We start from the raw sequence: 18,771 nt of genomic DNA on the forward strand, positions 1-18,771 counted from the left end.
TCCAAGAACTGATTCATCCCTTGTGTTTTGGTGCTGTTTTCAGTCTAACATTGCCACTAATTCAAACTTCTGCAGCAATGTTTGTAAGACCACACTCTAAGGCTTTTTACTATTGAGTTGCCATCCCTGCTAAAATCTCATAAAGGAAATGAGATTAAGCGCTGATGTTCTTGCTTTAACCTAGCATAATTAAATCCACATGCAGGAATATGTGTAGCATTTGCTAGTGATACAGGAATTAGCAGGTTTTTTATCACTGTTTACTCAGTAGGTACTTGCCACAGCTGCAGAAAAACCAAAATGCTGTGTAAAGAAAACACCTTATCACAGAAATGAATGACTGAGCTAGTCTGAGACTCAGACTCCAAAGGGGAACCGCTCTCAGTGCTGAGAGACCTCCACTGGGGAAACAAAGATCAGTTCCTCTGCTGGCAGAAACAGCTACAGTCACACACAGATGCCAGAACCACCAAGCAAAGATCTGGCCCGATGCATTTCGTTTTCCTCTTTGACATGCTCTAATTTCTTTTTTAGGGGTGGCTGGAAGGCTGTGTCAGCCTGCTCAGAAATGGTGCTAAGCAAAACATACCTGACAAAAATGGGAGGTTGCCACTACATGCTGCTACCGCAGAGCCTGACGTGAGGTATGTCCCAGGCTCCAACAGCATTTGCTGGTTGAATTTGAACAGGTAGTCACTAACACAGGCTACCCAGCCCAAAGGGGAGTCCGAGTCAGGAAGGTTAGCTGTTACAGTTACACTTATGACGTGCTGCTTTGTTTAGTGGTTATCATAAAGGGGGTAGAGAGGAGGAAAAGCATTGTACACTTGTGTAACAGAGATACATGGCCAAGTAAGGTAAGGAGCCTGGTTTAAGATCACAACAGCAGGAAGGAAAAAAACTGTATAATAGAGGTTGAAACCCTGGGTTTCCCCTGACAAATTACTGTTCTGCCACCTCCCCACAAGAAATATTACAAGAAGCTCCTTCTCTGGACTTCTCCGAGTAGCAGGGCAAATGTGAGAAAAGTTTTCCACACGACAACCTCTCTGAGAGCCCCTACTGTAAAGGGGAAGCTGAGGTTTGGTGGACTGGCTCATTTTCAACTACTTTTACTGAAGGTGGAGTAACAGCTACAAAGCGTCTTCACAAGAAATCTTAAAAAGATCCTATTTGTCTCATTCCAGCCTGTGATAATAGGAAGGTTTAAGAAATTTTGATTTGTACATCTGAATAAATTCACTCAAAAAACTCTCCTAAGTAAATCATGCATGGAGGGGGGATAGGAAGACATTAGAGACGGGTAAAACATTCAGTACATGCAAAATGTTCGTGTGACTTAATCACTGAGTCTATCATGTTGCTGCTGTCACCATATCAGACCAGCCCAGACCTCTGTGTGTTTCTGCTGATCTTGCTCTCCAGCCTTTTTTAACAAACAGCTTTATTCATTTTCCACGTTATCATTGCTTTGCATGCATCACTTGGAGAGAATAGTTTGAGGTTTCTGCAGAAGTATGGGTCACTATCATTAAACAAAGCCTCCACAGAAAGAAGACAATGTTTGTACAACACTGCACATGCTGCTACTTGAAAGGGAACAGTAATCTACTTTACCAGCAGCACACAGGGTTCCCTGAACATTTTTCACATACTCCATGGATACGGGCAGACCTTTGCTCTGCACAGGAGTTTACCAGTTGCTCAATTCCTTTTCCTCTGTCTTGTCACTGGGTTTGCCTCATGCCCAGAAGACATGCCTGGAGCACTGAGGAGGAGGCTTTTCTATCACCATCATTGTCACTCTTGAATCCCATGCTGTTGCCAAAAGGGTTTATGGAGTGGTCAGCCATGAAATGCTTTTTCAGCGAAGTCTGAAAGCTGGCAGCCCGCTGCTACAACCCCATGTGCTGGAGGCAGCACATGGACTACACAGAAAGACAGAGATAGTGATCAGCCAATTTATGTATTGGTTTGATAATTGATTTATGTGCTTCAGCACATTCCGCAGAGCCTAAGAGGAAAGGTGGAAAGAGAATCCATGGACTTTCTGATCTATGCCTTTAAGAGTAGATATCAGAGAAATCTCAGCTGCATGGCTGAATATCTGCATATTTGAGTGATAGCACTTATGTTGCCATAATTGTCTAAGGATGTAAGTAAGTGAGCCAAAGTTTGTTGTTAATAGAGGTTTTACACTCAAAGAATGAGATTTCCTTCACATACATTGGTTTCATTGATTATATATGGGGTTAAACTACATTATATCTGGGGTTAAACTACAGAACCATGTATCAGGTTACAAAGCTATGTGATAAATGGGTTTTACAAGCATATTATGGTTATCTCGTTTTCTTTCTGCTCACTAGCCCATTTTTACCCAGACCTGTTTTCAGATACTGAATTTCTGAGATTCTGAGTCCTTATGCCAAATGACCACAAAATGTCTTGGCTTTTACAAATTTTTATTAAACTAATCACAGCAATCCTAAAATGTCATCCTTTTCAGAGTTCCTATAGTATGACTCCATTATGCCATTGGTTATGTGATTCAGAAAAGGAGGTGTAGCAAACACCCCTTTTCTACAAGTATTTGTATCCATTTACAAATTAATTTGAAGTCCCAGCAAAGCACTGGGATCTGCCCAGTCTTCACCCTTTAGGGATATTCTAGTTAGTTAGAAAAAAATTAAATTTGGACTTCTGGCATCTGAAGATGGCGTTACCAACAGATAGGCTTTTCACCTGCAGAATTGCCTGAATCATCCCTAAGCAACTGTAAATGTTTTTCTTTTGAATAATTTACATTATCTAGTTGTTTATTACTGGGGGGGGGGGGGCAGGGATTGTCATGCAACATTCTCAACTTGATGTGATCCACACACCTGAGCATAGTTCAATCCAGAAAACATACTGAAAGTTGTTGAAGATTGTCCTGATGAAAAGCAGCAGATTTTCATTCAGTCTCCTATGCTTGGGAGTCAATGCATGGTTGTATACATTTATTTCTGCATTATACATTTATCAGAGTTCCCTACTTGACACTTCATCATCTTTTAATTTCCTTGCAAAACAGCATGTCTTTAAAATGTCCATGTTTTGAAGGTTTCTAGCAAATTCACACCTTCAGATGAGCTGCAAATTTGCATTATGACCTTATCTAGAGATACACTAAGTATATATCTTTCCTTTTGCTAGAATCATAAGAATTGTACATCCATGTTAGGATCTGTACTATTTGGCTTTGTTACAGCCTGTGACAGGGTGGTCCTTTGCATTTCCATGATCCATCCATGTACATGATCCAAAAACTTAGCATCCTACTAAAAAATGCAGCCATCTTTGCCAAACCTATAGTGATTTCAGAACATCTTCATAGGATACCAGAAGGAAGAGAAAAGAAAAATCCATGCAGTGTTAAAAATATTATTGCACTTGAATAATATTTCATGTAACTATTTTACTGTAACTGTTCCCTCCACCAGAGGGGAGTGTTTGTAGTCTGATATTCTATAAAATGTGAACCAATGCATGACTATATTTTATAAGATAGCAATGGCCCTATCCCCACAGACCGACTGCAAGGCCTTGTAAAATACTGTCGGTTTGTGTGTATATAAATATGTAGTATGCATGCATACACACGCAAATACGTACACAACATCACATTAATCCAAGAGTTAAGGAGAGTGAAAAATCCTTTTAGAAACTGGTCGTTTGCATTTCTGTTTGTTTAAAACTTTATAAAATAGGATGACAACGAATCACTAAGCTTCCAAAAACTGCACACAGATATAGTATTACACACTCTGATTCTAGCCTAGCAGTCAGCACAAGAATTCTTCCTAGTGGATCTACTTTTAATTCCCAGCGCTAAACTTCTGTTGTTACAGTAAGTGATAAAGTCCTATTTGTTTTTCTAGTATGACAAAGTTTGGACCTAAGATTCTGACCTGTGCCCATCACTAATACTGATTTTTCTTGAAATTGCATGCTTTGTTTCTCAAAAAATGTCAATTTTTCAGGTTTAGTCAGGAGTACAGCACGCTGATTATGTCATTGCTTCCGCAGGCTTCTGAACGTGCTTCTGCAGCAGTCAAATCTTAGTGAAATTAATCATCAGGACAATGAGGTGAGTGAGCTTGTGCTACAAGTCAAAGTCCCAGGCTCTGGGGGCATACAAGTCATGCTGTTCAGAAAGAGTCTACTGTACTATCAATTTTATCATGAGACTGCACTAGTCAAAAATTTCTATAATGCTTTTGCTGAACTCTGCAAAGCATTACCTCATTTTTCCTAGTACACGTGATGCACCTTCAGGCTAATAAACCTTTTCCATAAACTGCCAGCTATAAGGTACCTTGAATCAGTCTCTTCACTCACTTGCCAAGACATTAATTGCTTTTGATTCTTCTAAAGTTAGACATTGGACTAAATCCTCACCTTTACCAATCATCCCATTATTAAAGTACAGTTCTCAGGAAAAATATTGGAAAGCTGGTATTACGCAGAACAGCCATGGAGCTACAAAAATTTATGCTGTCCTCTGATTCTTAAAGAATTATGCCCTGTATATATATATATATATATATATATATATGTAAAATATATATAGTGTACACAGGACAGTGTTAACTTCCCAAATGTGTTCTTCTCCAAATAGAGAAGCCTGACACAAGAGAGACTCTGGATGTCTTTTGATATGTTTCTCTTCACTCTAATAATTGTTCAAGGATGCATCTCTTCTCCGCGGTGCCAGAATCACCACAGGGTTGTTAGTTTTCCCACTTCCCATGAACATTCCCTATCCACTGGATAGTTTGCAGACCCTGCTCACAACAAACTAAACCAGACATATGCTTTGTCTTGGTGTAGAATTATGTTGCTAATGAATTGCATGGAACCATGGATCATAATTTCAAGCTGTAATGTTTTGCTGTAATGCATTGCTACTTGCAATCTGGAACTTTTAGTCCAGCTCACTGTCATTTGGCACTGAGAAGATATTTGTTCAAGTGTCAGTACTAAGCCCTGAATATTCATGTCTTCTGAAAAACGTGGATCCTCACAAACGATTGCAGCTAATAGAGCTGTTCCCTTGGCATAAGTAAAACACTTCAGTTTTCCCATCTTACACTTGAGAAAAACACCCCAATGAATGCATGAATGCATAAACAGTAAGAAATACATCTGGAGGTTTCATAGTTTCCACAACTGTGGCTTTCTGTGGGTTTACTTATGAAGCCTGTGAGATGACAATGTGAAGAAACATTCCCTGAAAAAGCCTCAAATCTGGGCAAAACAAATGTCACGCTCTATTTCCCACAGCCATTTCTTGGTTTTTTTCTCCTTTTATGTCCCCTATTACTCTTTATTTTTTATAAATGCACAATGGTTTGGCTGTCTCACCTTTAATATTACATTCTGTTGGATCTTCAGCTTTGACAGTTCTGATATCACTCTCATGCTTCCTCTCAGAAACAGTAGTCTATCTACAGATGCCACTCAAGGCTGGTATCACCATGCATAAATCAGATGGGTGCGGGCTAGACAGCCATTGCCTGCTGCAGCAGGCCCACATGTGTGAGCTCCCACTACAACCAGCTCAATGCTCTTTGCTCAGCTGGGTGCTCCGAAAGGGCACGTGGAATGTACGAATTATTAGAAAAGAAATAGAGAACAAAACAGGAAGCAGGATTATGTTCTGTCTTAATCCTTGATACATCCACATCATGTCGGCTGCAAGAGTAATCTGAAAAAGGATATACAAGAAAAGGAACAGAAAAGGACTACAAAGATGGTAATAGTTACAGAGTAGCTTCCTTTCATGGGCAGGCTAGCAACTAGAACAAACTAACTACAATAGGACTTTCAGCTTGGCAACTATGTCAGAGGGATGATGTAAGACAAGTCCATGGCATCGTAAATTGCATGGAGAAGATGAAAAGAGAATTCTATTAACTGGTTTTTACATCTAAAATGATGGGGACACCTACAGAAATTATCAGGCAGCAGTTTTAAAGAAAATGAAGATAATTACTTTTTCAGAAAATGCATCATTACCCTGTGGAGGTCTGGATGTCATAGGAAGTCTTTAGACTGATTATGAAATGTTAGGTTACTGTATATCAAGCCTTGTTTCTTAAATTTTGTCCCTAAGCATCTGCTACCATCTGTCTGAGCTGTGTCCTTGTACTGGAGAGGTCTTTGATCCCTACCCACAGTTCTCACACTCTTATGTTACAGCTGACTCTGCTGGTTGCTACAGTAGAAACAGAGAGAAAGTTGATTTTTCAAGGATTTTTTGTCCATATCAACAGATTGAGAGCGGATGACAGAAAACTGGCCTGGTACACTGTAGCTTCTCCTCTTTCAGCAATTTTTCCGTCTCTCCAGAACTAGGGGTGAGGACCCGTTTCCCAGCTGCAAATCACTTCACTGAAGCCTCACTTCACGGCACTCACAGATACTGAGTGTCCATCAACAGTGCTAAGTCCCTTGTGTCAAAACCTTGGTCCAATGACGTCAATAGCAGAGCTCCCATTAATTTCAGTTAGGGCAGGATTTTACCCTCATTTTAGGTTTTACAAAACCAAAACCCCCATGATTAACCTTTGCAAACCCTAACTAAAAACAAAACTGCTCTTGTTCAACTGCTGTATTTTGTCATCTCCTACACTTAAGCCATATGGGGACTTGAAAAGCCTTAAAAGATATCTGATGAGTGAGAGAAATTGTTAGAGCATTCAAGCTTTCAGTTAGAAAATCAGTGCTAACAACTTCCACTATTAAGGCACTGATAAGCTGTCCGCATCAATGTTTTATAGCTCACACTTCACCTGAGTTGTTGCCAATTGGCTTTATGGGGTTCTATGTCAAGTTTTAATTTCTTTTCCACTCTGTATTTTTTGCTTTTTGTCATTTTGGAAACCAGGCAAGACCCTTGAAATGCATTTTCCCTGATAAGAGACAGTAAACAATGCCTGCCTAAAGTAAAATATTACCCCATCTGAATACCACTACCAATTTTTAAGAAACACATTGAGTGAGTAACTTCATACAGAAAATCTCTAATGTTATGGATGTAGAGTAAAATATAGGTGTGTATAACAATGCTGATGAAGGTGCAAATACAGGCCATGAATTCTCTGATCTACCAAGACCGACTGAACACAGCTAAGATGGAATGAAAATGCAGGTCAATAGCTTACCATTTGCTTTGTTTTCTCCCTAAACAGTAAACATAAGATGTTTATATTATGACTTTTTTGTTGACATCACTGGGCCAGTTCCTTTGCTTGCTGATTAGGGCCAGCTAGAATACTAGCTTATAATATTTATTTTGGATCAAAGATAAGACCTAAAATAAACATCACACTGTGTCATGTCAAAGCACCAGTCCAAAACAGGCTTTTCGCACAGGATCCAAACTGAGCAGTGAGGAACCATCCCCCAGCTGGCGTGGTCCTGACCATGCATTATTTGTAACAGGCTATAGTCACATACCAAAGAAGCATTTGCATTTGTATCCATTTTCTATAATAACTCCAAAAAGTTAATTGCTTGGTTCCCCCTTATGACTCCACTAATTCAGAAGCTGTTACTAATTATTCCAAAACAAGAGGGAGAGGAAAGAGTCCGTCAGTCCCGAACGGTTTCAGAACTGTCTAGCTTATATAGAGAGGCTTGAAAGGTGCTCCTCTGAGTGATGATTATTTGCTCTCCGGGTTTGTGGATTTCAGGGAATGACTTCGCTCCACTGGGCTGCTTTCCACAACAGGCCCCAGCACACCCAGACTCTGCTGCACAAGGGAGCAGACCCAACTCTGGTGGACAAAGACTTCAAAACAGCTCTGCACTGGGCAGTACAGGTGAGCCACAGCCACTGTTTCACCAGGCAGTTGCTTGAGCTGAGCTGGCTGTTGTAGTGTCCTAAATACTCCAAAAGCAATTATTTTGGCTGTGAAGTGAGGAAAATGGATGCTAGGAATGCCCACTAACAGCCCCAGCATTTTGCTAGTGGGCATGGATCAAGGATCTAACATCTTTTTTGGATAGGAAGGCATACTTAACACAGGCTCAGCACTGTTGCCCTAAACAAGGTTATCATTTATCTCACTGGGACTATGTGTGTGCTTCATGTTGAACTCATGCTTAAATTTTTTCACTAAATCAGGGTTGCAGAAATCAGCAGCTTAGTCTTGCCAAAGGCCTTTGGGAATAAAATAATGTAAACATAAACTAAAACATATTTAAACAACTATGGTTCTGGAATAATTAGCTGAAGAGTTGAGGCCCTCCTTCTCTGGAGAATAAGGAAGACAAGGAGCCAAACACGTTTCCTGTTGAGCTGTATGTTCCTATCTCCTATGCAAAAAAAAAAGTGTCAAATCACTAAAAATTACTCAGGCCACCATTAGAGAATTAAAACACACAGGTTTAATGTGGTATTAAACAGTATATTATGCAATTGGTAGTTAGTAGTCTAATATATAGCATAATTTACTAAGTTATGCTGAAACTTTACTGCAGAAAACTTCCCAGATGAAATTATATAAATATGTTTTTACTTGCTCACTTGCCATAGCAAGTTCCGGTATCAATGTTCAAAACACCTGCACACCAGATAAGCAGAAATAGAACTTGCACAAAAATCCAGTAACATTTTCCTACAATGACTAAATATTTGCATCCTCACCTTTTGGTCTAAGTTCAGTCATCTTAAAAAATGTGTCAACAAAGAAATTCAAAAGCTCTGAAGTGCCACATACTATATTTGTAAATGAGTAAGGACATTGAGAACCAATAATCTGTTTCCTTCAACCACAACCTCCCACAGATGGTTCATGTACAATAGGCTCAACTTTTATTTTTCTGAAGTAGAGGTATATTTTCGCCTCTGCAACTGGTATTATTTCAACACTAGTTTTGTTCTTCTTTAATCCTAATCAGACAGAAATTGGGCTGCATCCCTTGCTATTTTGCCTTAGAAGAGTAAAGGTATCTACTCAAAAACCTGTTGTGCATTTTCACCAGGCTTACTCCAATGCAGGCTGCTTCCAGTGGGAAATCTCTGAAACTGATGGAAGCTCCTGCAGGCTAGGCAGTGGTCTGGATCATATCTCTGGGAACAAGCTGTCTCCCAAACAGAAAGACAAAAGGGAATCCCCTTCATATCAGGACCCTCAGTTCCCCTCATACCTTAATCTTTCCCTGGTTCTGTATTTTGTAAATTTTATTATTTAATTCACCATTAACACCCACCTCCACCTTTCTCTAACAAACATGCAGAATAACTCTTGAGAAAGGGAGAAATTAAAACTGCACAAAACCCACTTGCCCTCAGGTGGAGGCAAATCACAAATCCCTCTTTTTTCTCCCTTTAAGCTGCTCCCAGAAAACAGAGGAAACCTGCAGGATGAACACACTTTTTTCATTTTGAGAGATTCCTGCTATGAAGCCTTACAAATGGCTTCTTCCATCCACATACTTCTCCATATTCTAGGTCCAGAAGGTGTAGTTGAAATACCACACCATGGAATAGATCTGTTAATATTTCTCTTATTCAAGCTTGGACAAGAAAAAATACTTTCAGCCAGTGCTCTCTGATGCCCTGTTAGGCCCAGGAGAAGCAGATACCGTGGACAGGCATGACTTTCTCTGCTATGACAGAGAGCAGAACAACAGCTCTGTGGTGTGGGATTATCGTTACATCTAATAGCCTCCTCTGTGGCTGCTGGAAAGGTGATATATTTCCTTTAAGAATTGTATTAATATCTTCAGGGAACAAGAGACTCACAGAGCTCAGGCAGTACCAGTTGCAGGGGTTGTTTTCAGCTGAATAGGGCCCTGTGTTTAATTTCATTTTTAAAAAATGCAGCAAGGGGAAGACCAGTCACTGCACAGAAACTTGTTTCAGAAGTTGCAGGAAAAAGGCAGTTTGTGCATGCTGGGGTGAAACACAGAGTGGGTCCACATAAAAACCATTGCCTGCCATTTGAAACCAAATTCTCAGACATGTTTCATATGAAATAATTGTTCCACGCTGGCTGTTTCAATGACTGCATGGTCTCCTATCAGACAAACGGTGGCTGTGGAGTCCCAGCCGTGTAACTAAACAGACTTTGCCCACACCAAGGTCTGTTCAAACCTCCTGCTGGTGAAGTTCACGCCTTCAGTGCAAATGCGTTACATCGGTGTCAAAAAGACAGATCATTCTTGTTTGTAGTGAGAATATCTCATGTCAATTTTTTTACACATGCAATATTTTTAAGAGCTGGTGCAGATAGGGCTATATTAGAAGTGTCCCAGGAGGTATTTCTCTCTATTCATTGCAGCCAGCAATAATTGCTGTAATGAAAATGAAACACACCTTTTTAACAAAAAACTATTAACTGATACTGGAACAAAGTGTAAAGCTGTTCTAACAATTCTAGATAATGATGTCATTGAAATCCTAGTAAAATATAGTATATACTATACAGTATACACTATCATACTGCATACTACCATATCATAATAGTATTAGTAGCACTTCGGAAATAGCCTGGGAAGATTCGGAGTCTTCCTGGATTGCCTTGCCAGTTGTCATGATTTTTACCAGAAGTTTCTTTGTCTCTTTCTCAAAATGCTGGCTGCCAAAGTCATATGATTATGTAGAAATACCAGCTTTCATTTAAAGAGTAAACAAACAATCAAACAAAGATCTCTTTCTAAAGTGAAGAAATGCAACCTCCAGGGATAAAAAGAAGGCAACAAAAAAGAAGCCATTAAAAATAATATTCTGCCATGTGGTGCTGCACTTATAGTTTTTTTATAGGTTGATTCAGAGTGCAAAGTTTTAAAAAATTACAAGCCTGCATATTTGCTCCATAGCAACAATGCAATTATTTCATTCCCCTGTTTCCTGAGAGCAGAGCGAAATACCTGTATATCTTAAACACATTGTAAAAGCAAAGCATAGGCAATTATTCATTTGTGTTTGGCTGAGCAAGCATGGCAGCCTCTCTGTAATTACTTGGAAGGTGAGAACACACTTAAATTTCAGGATTTGTACGAACGAATCTCTCTGTTGCTGCAGGGCATCTTGAGGACATAGCTGGCCACCCAGCCAGTGCAGAGGAAAGGGCCAGGGAAGGCAGCGGTGGCTCAGGGCCAGGGTGTCTCCCCAGGGATCACTGCGCTCCTTCTCTCTGCCCAGCACCCCATTTTTTTTCTGTGGGCTGCCTGTGGTGGAAAATTTCAGAGAGACTTCCAAAGACTTCTTAAAACTTAGCGGGTGTTTCTCCATGGCAGACATTTTTGCTGTTGGATTAGGCCAGAAGAGGTGTATTTGTTAGGCATGGTTCACAGTCTGGTTGGTTTCATGCAGAATTGTACTTGTTCGCTCGTTTCATGCAGTTTTCTAGAGATAGCTAGAAAGAGAGAGTAGTGATTTCTTTTTTTATGTCACTAAGCTTTAAAGACAATTTTGACTGTTAGCAAACAAATGAAAAACAGATTCAATCTGCATTTTTAAAGCATACCCTTAAGAAATCCCTTTCCTGTGTAAATATTCTTATTCCAGCAAAGGTACAGCTGTTGCTCATGGAGGCTGGAATGTTGCATAGCAGCAGGGCTTTACAGAGTGAGCCACCAAGTTGCAAAACAAGGAGGAAGAAAGTTTGCAAATAGTTTTGAGTAAGAAATAAACTTCCTCCAATACCATCAGAAGTTTTTTCCAAAAAGTGCCCTAAACATTTGTGACAATGTCTGCAATAGCAAATTGAATGTGCTTGAGTCTTGGCACTGGCACCAAGGCCAACTATCACAGGACAGCCTGTGTCCCCACTGCTAAATTCTCTTATTCTCTAAAACAGGATGATTGTATGCAGACCACTTATTGAGAATGGTCTGTGGCCCATGCTAGGTCCTGAACTATGTCCAGGAACTGGTGCGGAAAGTGTTAACTGACCCAAGCCAAAACTATGCCAGGGAGGATTTTAAAAATTTTATGGCACAGGATTTTAAAAATTTTACAGTACAGACAACTGAGTTCTGATGCTCAGAGACGTTCCCTAGTGCTGCTTGGTTTTTTTATATAGATGTAACCTATTTCTCCACTTTCATTTATGTCAGTTCATAAGCCAAAGCCCCTTTTGTGACTTGTACACAGTACAGCAGTATTGATATACAAACTCATCAGTACAAGCAGATCATCAGAAAAAACTACCTTTACCTGAAATAATTGACTGTTAACCAGTAAGTCCTTCAAGTATAAATATGCTGTTGACAATGTAATTACTCACACCAATCAAATTTCCAAGAAAATCAATTGCAGAACTCCCACTAAGCTTAGTACGAATTTGTCTCAGGCAAAACCTGTAGGTAAGTACAGGATAATTGCCAGACCTCTTCCCAGCACACAACCTATGTGTAACTCCTCAAGTGGATGCCAGAACATGAGTAATGTACATGCATCACACTTTTTGCATATCTATAAATGTCCTGATCTCCTATGCCTGACTGGAAGACAAATGTTTCCATTTGTCTGGTAGTAGTAAGGAATAAATCCTTATTCTACTGTGGAATAAAAGATGACCTCTTTTTCAAAGCACATAAACAGCTTATCCAGAGAAATCAGTCCTCACAACAATGTACTAGCAGGGGAAAGCTGCCAAGTCATTTTAGTCATAGCCATAGTCATTTACACAGTAAATCATACACACTTATTATAGCAGACTCCAAGCGAAAATAAATTCTCAGAGAGACTTGGCCAGCATTTTGTGCAGTTTTTTGAGCAAAGAGAGGGTAAGACAGGCAGGGACATATGATAGCCGTAGAGGTATGCCTCCATGACTGCCTTTGTCATTTGGTAGCTTTTTCCAACACCCACTAAGGCTGCTGAGAGGCTAAATCTTTTAAAAACACTGTGTCCCCTAGTTGTATCAGAGGCAGCAGTGCTCTAAGGACCACAGGACAAAGTATCCTGTACAACAACAACACGTTCTCTTTCCAAGAGCACCACAAAGTCAAGCCAAGCTGGGTCACTCTGAGTCTGCAAGAGACACTGTGTCAGTGCATGTCTGAGGCTTCTCTAGGGTTAGAAGACAAATGAGCTTCTCTCTGAGATGGCTGCATCTCACCAATGTAACTACAGCAGCCTCAGTAGAGTTGTTGTTAATTTATATTGGTTTGCCATCAGAAACACACCCTGCGAAGTGCCTGGGCTGCATCCAGACAACTTCTGGCAAAGTTTCCCTGGCAGGAGGAAGCTGAAGAGGGATTGTATTACGGATTGTTCCTTTCCTCAGCACAGGGCCCAGTTGTCTCTGTCCCCTGAGGGCAGAGAAACCACAGAGTGCTCTGAATTTTTGCGCTGGTTCTCCACTGCCAACACAGCGATCTGGCAGCCAGGGCATGGCAGCAGTGGAGGTAGAGTGAATGTGCTTCCATTCCTCAGCCTTCCGTCATCTGGGATACAGAGGGGGGATGCTGGAAGTCCTTAACAATGGGAGAAAGATCCTGTGTGTGCAAACAAGAAAAAGATCTTTGCTTTTTTTTTTTTCAATGGCCCTGTTGGTGTTACAGTCAATTTCATATTATAATATGCTATATGTGTCTGTTTGTGAAGGATAAGAGGAAAGATAGAAGGGTTGGGAGACCAGCCAGCATTCTGTAACGTAAAACCCAAACAGCACCCAATGATACACAAAGATGGTTTCCATGAGGAAGCCAGAAGTACTGATGCAGATTTTATTTAATCTATAGTAATTTATGGTGCTCCTTTATAAAAGTAAAAGTCACCTCCCAGAGTGCTGCAATGGGAATAGTATTTGCTTGTTGCTGCAGAAAGGAGTGAAATAATGGTTAAAATGTCGAGCCATTCAGGGTCAGAGCAGAAGGACATCAAAGAGAAGGCCAAAGCTTTGGATTCACAGGTGGGGAATTGAAAGAGGAGGGAATGTAGAGGAAGAGGAAACACAGACAGCCCTGAAGTGCAACTCTAATGATAAGAAGCAACACCAAGAGCTGCTAGTGGGGAATTTCCATGCAGCAAAGCTGGCCATAGATAGGAAGACTTTATACTGCACGCTAATACAAAGAGACAGAAAATATAGGAGAACTAATACAACCCAACCACATAATCTCCAGAGGCATTCACTTGGAAGAAAAATAATTTGTCAGGGTTTCCTGAAAACAGTTAAGAAGTGGTCCATAGCTTGTCCCTTTCCCCCTCCCACCTCTACATTACTGGTAGCCACAAGCCAGCTTAGCAGACTCCCTTCACATAATTCTTCTCTGACATTGAAATATCTAGTTCACTGGAGTATTCTGACGAGGGGAAAAAATTAACCCTCTATATTGTGCAGTGAACAAGGAAAACATTGTAGTATGTGCGACTGAAGACCTAGCAGAATAAAATGCAATGTTATGGTAGAATATTACTTAAGTGACAATAAAGTAAAATTATCGTTCTGCATATCAGTCAGACCTACAAAGGGCTGAAGTATAAGAACAATGGCTGTAGTAACAGTAAGGATAAATTGAGTAGACATAGGTAAAAAAAGTGTCAAAACCAGAAAAGTGTCCCAAACTTGCGAGATTCTCCTCATGGTACACGATTCGATGGATACTTCCTGAAGAATTATTTTCTTATTTTGAAAGCACTGAGAGACGCAACTATCAGAAGGCTGGCTTTTTATTAACCAACCTAAAGAAAATGGAGTTGTAATAAACTGAAAGTGAGAGCTAACAACCCCGTTAGTGAATTTGTTGTTTGCCACTGTCTGGAGATGACACAAATCTCAGACAAAAAACTTGTATAAAGCACAATGAGAGTTCGCCTTGCAAGGGCTCCTGGATCGAGGCTTGAGGACATTTCTTCTTCTTAAATTAAGTTTAATTTAGATGAGTGGTCAAAGAAAGAAAAGTTCACTGAGGTGAATGAATAATGGATGCAAGCAGATAGAGGTGTGAGATGGGACAAAAGTATAAAGAAAACTGTGGGGGGACCCCAGCAGAATTATATTGAAACACATAGCAGAAATAACTAATAATCTCTGAGAACGTTGCTGAAAAAAAATTGAATACAAAAAGGGAAAATGAAATTTAGGGATACATACAGTAAGGTTACAAAACCATGTAATTTTCCTATGGTAAATTTACCACTGAACATCCTGGTCTAACAATAGTACTGTGGTTCCTGGTAAATTTACCACAGGAAGACTACATTTTTGGTGACCTCAGCTCAAAGCTATCAATCTAAGAATAAGGGCAGTGTAAGCGTTTTAGGAGAATTTTGTGTGCAACTTAAGTAAGCCAAGATGAATGTAAAGATAAGAAGGCATTCCTAAGAAGAGAGAGCTGGAAAGCCACAGAGCAGTTGGCCAGAGATATCTTTCAGCAGAAGGTTCAAAATATTAGGAAATATCCTTTGATTATTTAGAAAATGTAATTAACAATTTGATTGAATTGTTAGGACAGAAATTTCATAGCCATCTTCAAAGCAGTTATTGCTTCCTCAGATAAGAAGCTACTGAATATAGTATGTTTGAATGTCAATTAATCAGTTTAATACTATGTAGTAAAACAGAGAAATACTGGAAAAGTGCCAATAAAGTTCATTACATGGCACAGAAAGCTTGTTAAGCAGGTGGTGAATAGAGCAATCATAAAAAGTCCAGTTCTTTGGCCCTTTCTGGTTTGAGCAGTACATGCAATTTTAATCACACTGAATGATGTCAACAGAACAATTTGTATAAGCACAACCTGCTATAATGGACCCAGAATTCAGTCCAAAGATAGGATGTCCCAGTGGAGAAGAATAAGGAGTAATGCAATCAAAATCAACCCAGGGACTTATATTACACATCATATATTCTCTATCAGCCACATTCAGGACAGTTCAAATAATCTTTGGAGGTGGACATCTCACAGACAGTCCAACCAGTGATTTATCATAAGAATGTTTTTATTTCTTCCATAATGAGGTGACAAAATACAGAACACATATATAACCCACAGCTAGAACCAAATTAGAGAGAGGGACACCAAGCACTTCATGGGTCAAGATGAAATTCAAAACTATTTTGATAAATTGTAGGAATGAACTGAGATTAATAAAATAGCACTGTATACAGAACTGTGAAAAATTAAAGCAGTTTGCACAAAATGAAGAGTAGTACACTAGTAGACTAGTGGATTACAAAGCGAGTAGGAGTTTAAATTATGGTGTTGATACAAAACAAACATCATTCTGGGACATATTAACAGAAGTGTGATACATGTGGGCTACAGTAAGTAGCAATGTCATTTTCAATGTCAGGAGAGAAGCCTCAGCTGGATAATTATGTTGTCTGGGGTGCCACGGTTGAAGGAAGCTGTAGACACACTGGAAGGAGGCCAAAAGCAAGCACTAAGTATGATAAGTGGGTTGAAAACCTTGACCCACGAAGAGAGGTTGAAATGGTTTGTTTAGTCTAGAAAATGGAAGATTGGTGGGAGACAGGACAGTCTGCAAATGTATAAAATGCCAGTAAGAACAGTGGGAAATTTCTTATGCAAATGCTAAGAGTTGTGCAAGAACATTGAGGGACTGAAACTGTAGGTGCATGATGTGAAAATGGGACTTAGCAAGAGAGTATAAAATTAGAGGAATAGTAGCATCACTAGAACACGAATACAGAAATAGTAAGATACTGTACATTAATAATTTTTTGTATCAAAACTGACTTGGAGAAGGATGGTAATAGATAGATGTTCATTGTGGTAGTACTAGAAGTATACAATAGACTTCCAGATTCAGTGAGCCCTGAATGTGACTAAATTTCTCTGATGCTAGTGACCAAAAAATGTAGCAGAGAATTATGCCAGTATGGAGGACATTGATGTTTGGCATAGGGTCTGGAGAATAAAACCAACCATTATTAACAGGACCTCGGTATTGCTGAATATGAAGATCAACACTCTTTTTTTCATTAGCTATTCAGACAACTATAAATTAATAACAATTTTAACATGGTTAATGAGGACATTATAAAATGCCTGGTCATAGAAAATAAGCTTGGATGACATGATCATGAGTAGACTCTAAATTAAACAGGTGAGTAAACAAAGTACATACAAAACAAAATTCCTGATTTCAGAGGGACACATTTGGTAAATTAAGGGAATTCTCAGCTGGACTGAGAAGCTCTGGGACCAGCAGGTTCCAGGGACCTGCAATGTATCTGTCAGTGGTGCAAAATGTAGCAGGAATCTGTATCCCAAGAGCAGAGAAAAAAAGTGTGTAGAAGAGACTTGAGATATAACGGATGACCATCCATCTTTAAAAGATATATTTAGAATAAGTAGACATCTGACAAAATAATAGGCAAAAGTAAGGAGAAGCAAAAGAAGTTGTATCTCAAATTCAAGAAGTGGAGTAGTAATTAAATGTTGAATAGAGGCTGTAAGGAAATTACTTTCAAGGATAAGGGTTGAAATCAATCTTGCTTAGTATTTTCATAACTTGGCACAAAACACAGGGGCTTTCTGACAAAATCTGGCAATAACAAAAACTGGAAGACATTAACAGAAAAGAATGGGGGCATCATACAGGGGAAGCTGGATCACCTTCAAGTCTAGAGTAATACAAATGGGACAAAATTGAATAGGATAAAACATTTAAGTCATGCACTTGGGTGCTAACAACAGAAGGTCCTCCCAGAAAATGGAAACTCTATGTTTGGAAACGACTATAGAAGATAAGTACTGAGGCGAAAAGGGTTATTCCAAAATAACTAGGAGCTTCTAATGAGACACAGCTGTGAATAAGGCAAATGTTGTTCTGTGACATACCAAAAGCGGTATTTCTAACACAAATAGGGAAGAGCTAGTGTCACTGTACAAAGTCCTGGCAAAAATGTCTGTGTATGACTAGGTACAATTTTAATAACCCCTCTCCAAGGATACACAACTAAAACACAAAAGGAGAAGGGTTAGTATGTTGATGAGAGAAATAGAAAGCCTATTTTACAAGGAAAACTTAAAAGACCTTGATTGATTAGAGCAGCAAGAGAACAGCTCAGAAGGGATATGATGATTGCCTATAAATACATCTGAAGAACAAATACTAGTTAGAAGAAAGAAGTATTTAATCTAAATAATAATGCTGGCACAGAAACAAAGGGACATAAATCAGCCATAAGTATGAATAGAAATTAGAGATACTAATCATTAAAGCAAACAAGTTCTTGAACTGCCTTCCTTTGGGAGTAATGGGGACAAAAAACCTAATTGCTTTTAATGGACAGAGTAAGTTTATGAAAGGGATGATGTAACATAGCTGCAAGTGATTGCAGGGATTGAATTTGATGATCTAGAAAGACCTTCCCAGCCTTGTGTTTCTATGTTGTTATTAAGAAATCATGAATTCTTTTTCTCTATTTCCACCAAGTTTGGATATAAAATGTTCAGTTTTGTTTGCAGGTTAGAGAACAACATCAACCTTCTATTAAGATACTGAAGCACTAGAGCAAACTAGCTAAGAAAGTTGTCCAGAATCACTTGAGCAAATATTTGACATGGCTTTTCTAGGTGTACTTGGACAGGCTTACAGAAGTGGGTTGGTCTTTTGAGGTCCTTTCCAACCCTAAATTTCTATGAGAAAATATAGGCTCATATCTTTCTGGACTCTGGCTTAGCAAAACAGCAAAAACCCCAAGTTATTTCTGAGAAGACTGTAACTTTTGGAGATATTTGTAATGGTACATTATTTATTATTTTTCCAGTGTTCAAAGTGTTCTAGGA

The 18,771-nt window shown here is 39.4% G+C and overlaps 1 protein-coding gene across 7 annotated transcripts in view; it reads left to right on the top strand.

Annotated features, from left to right (window-relative positions):
* The window catches only part of ANKRD55 (ankyrin repeat domain 55), a 47,501-nt gene that overhangs the window by 10,664 nt on the left and 18,066 nt on the right, over positions 1-18,771 (top strand). For 6 of the 7 annotated variants that reach the window (XM_052778658.1, XM_052778659.1, XM_052778661.1 and 3 more), the window contains exons 4-6: positions 535-644; positions 4,072-4,132; positions 7,743-7,871. In XM_052778658.1, the coding sequence (XP_052634618.1) occupies positions 535-644; positions 4,072-4,132; positions 7,743-7,871 (300 nt within the window). The remainder of the gene's footprint in view (positions 1-534; positions 645-4,071; positions 4,133-7,742; positions 7,872-18,771) is intronic. The other variant, XM_052778665.1, reaches the window with a different exon arrangement.

The sequence above is a fragment of the Harpia harpyja genome, chromosome Z (genome assembly GCF_026419915.1).
Source record: "Harpia harpyja isolate bHarHar1 chromosome Z, bHarHar1 primary haplotype, whole genome shotgun sequence".
Classification (NCBI taxonomy): domain Eukaryota; kingdom Metazoa; phylum Chordata; class Aves; order Accipitriformes; family Accipitridae; genus Harpia; species Harpia harpyja.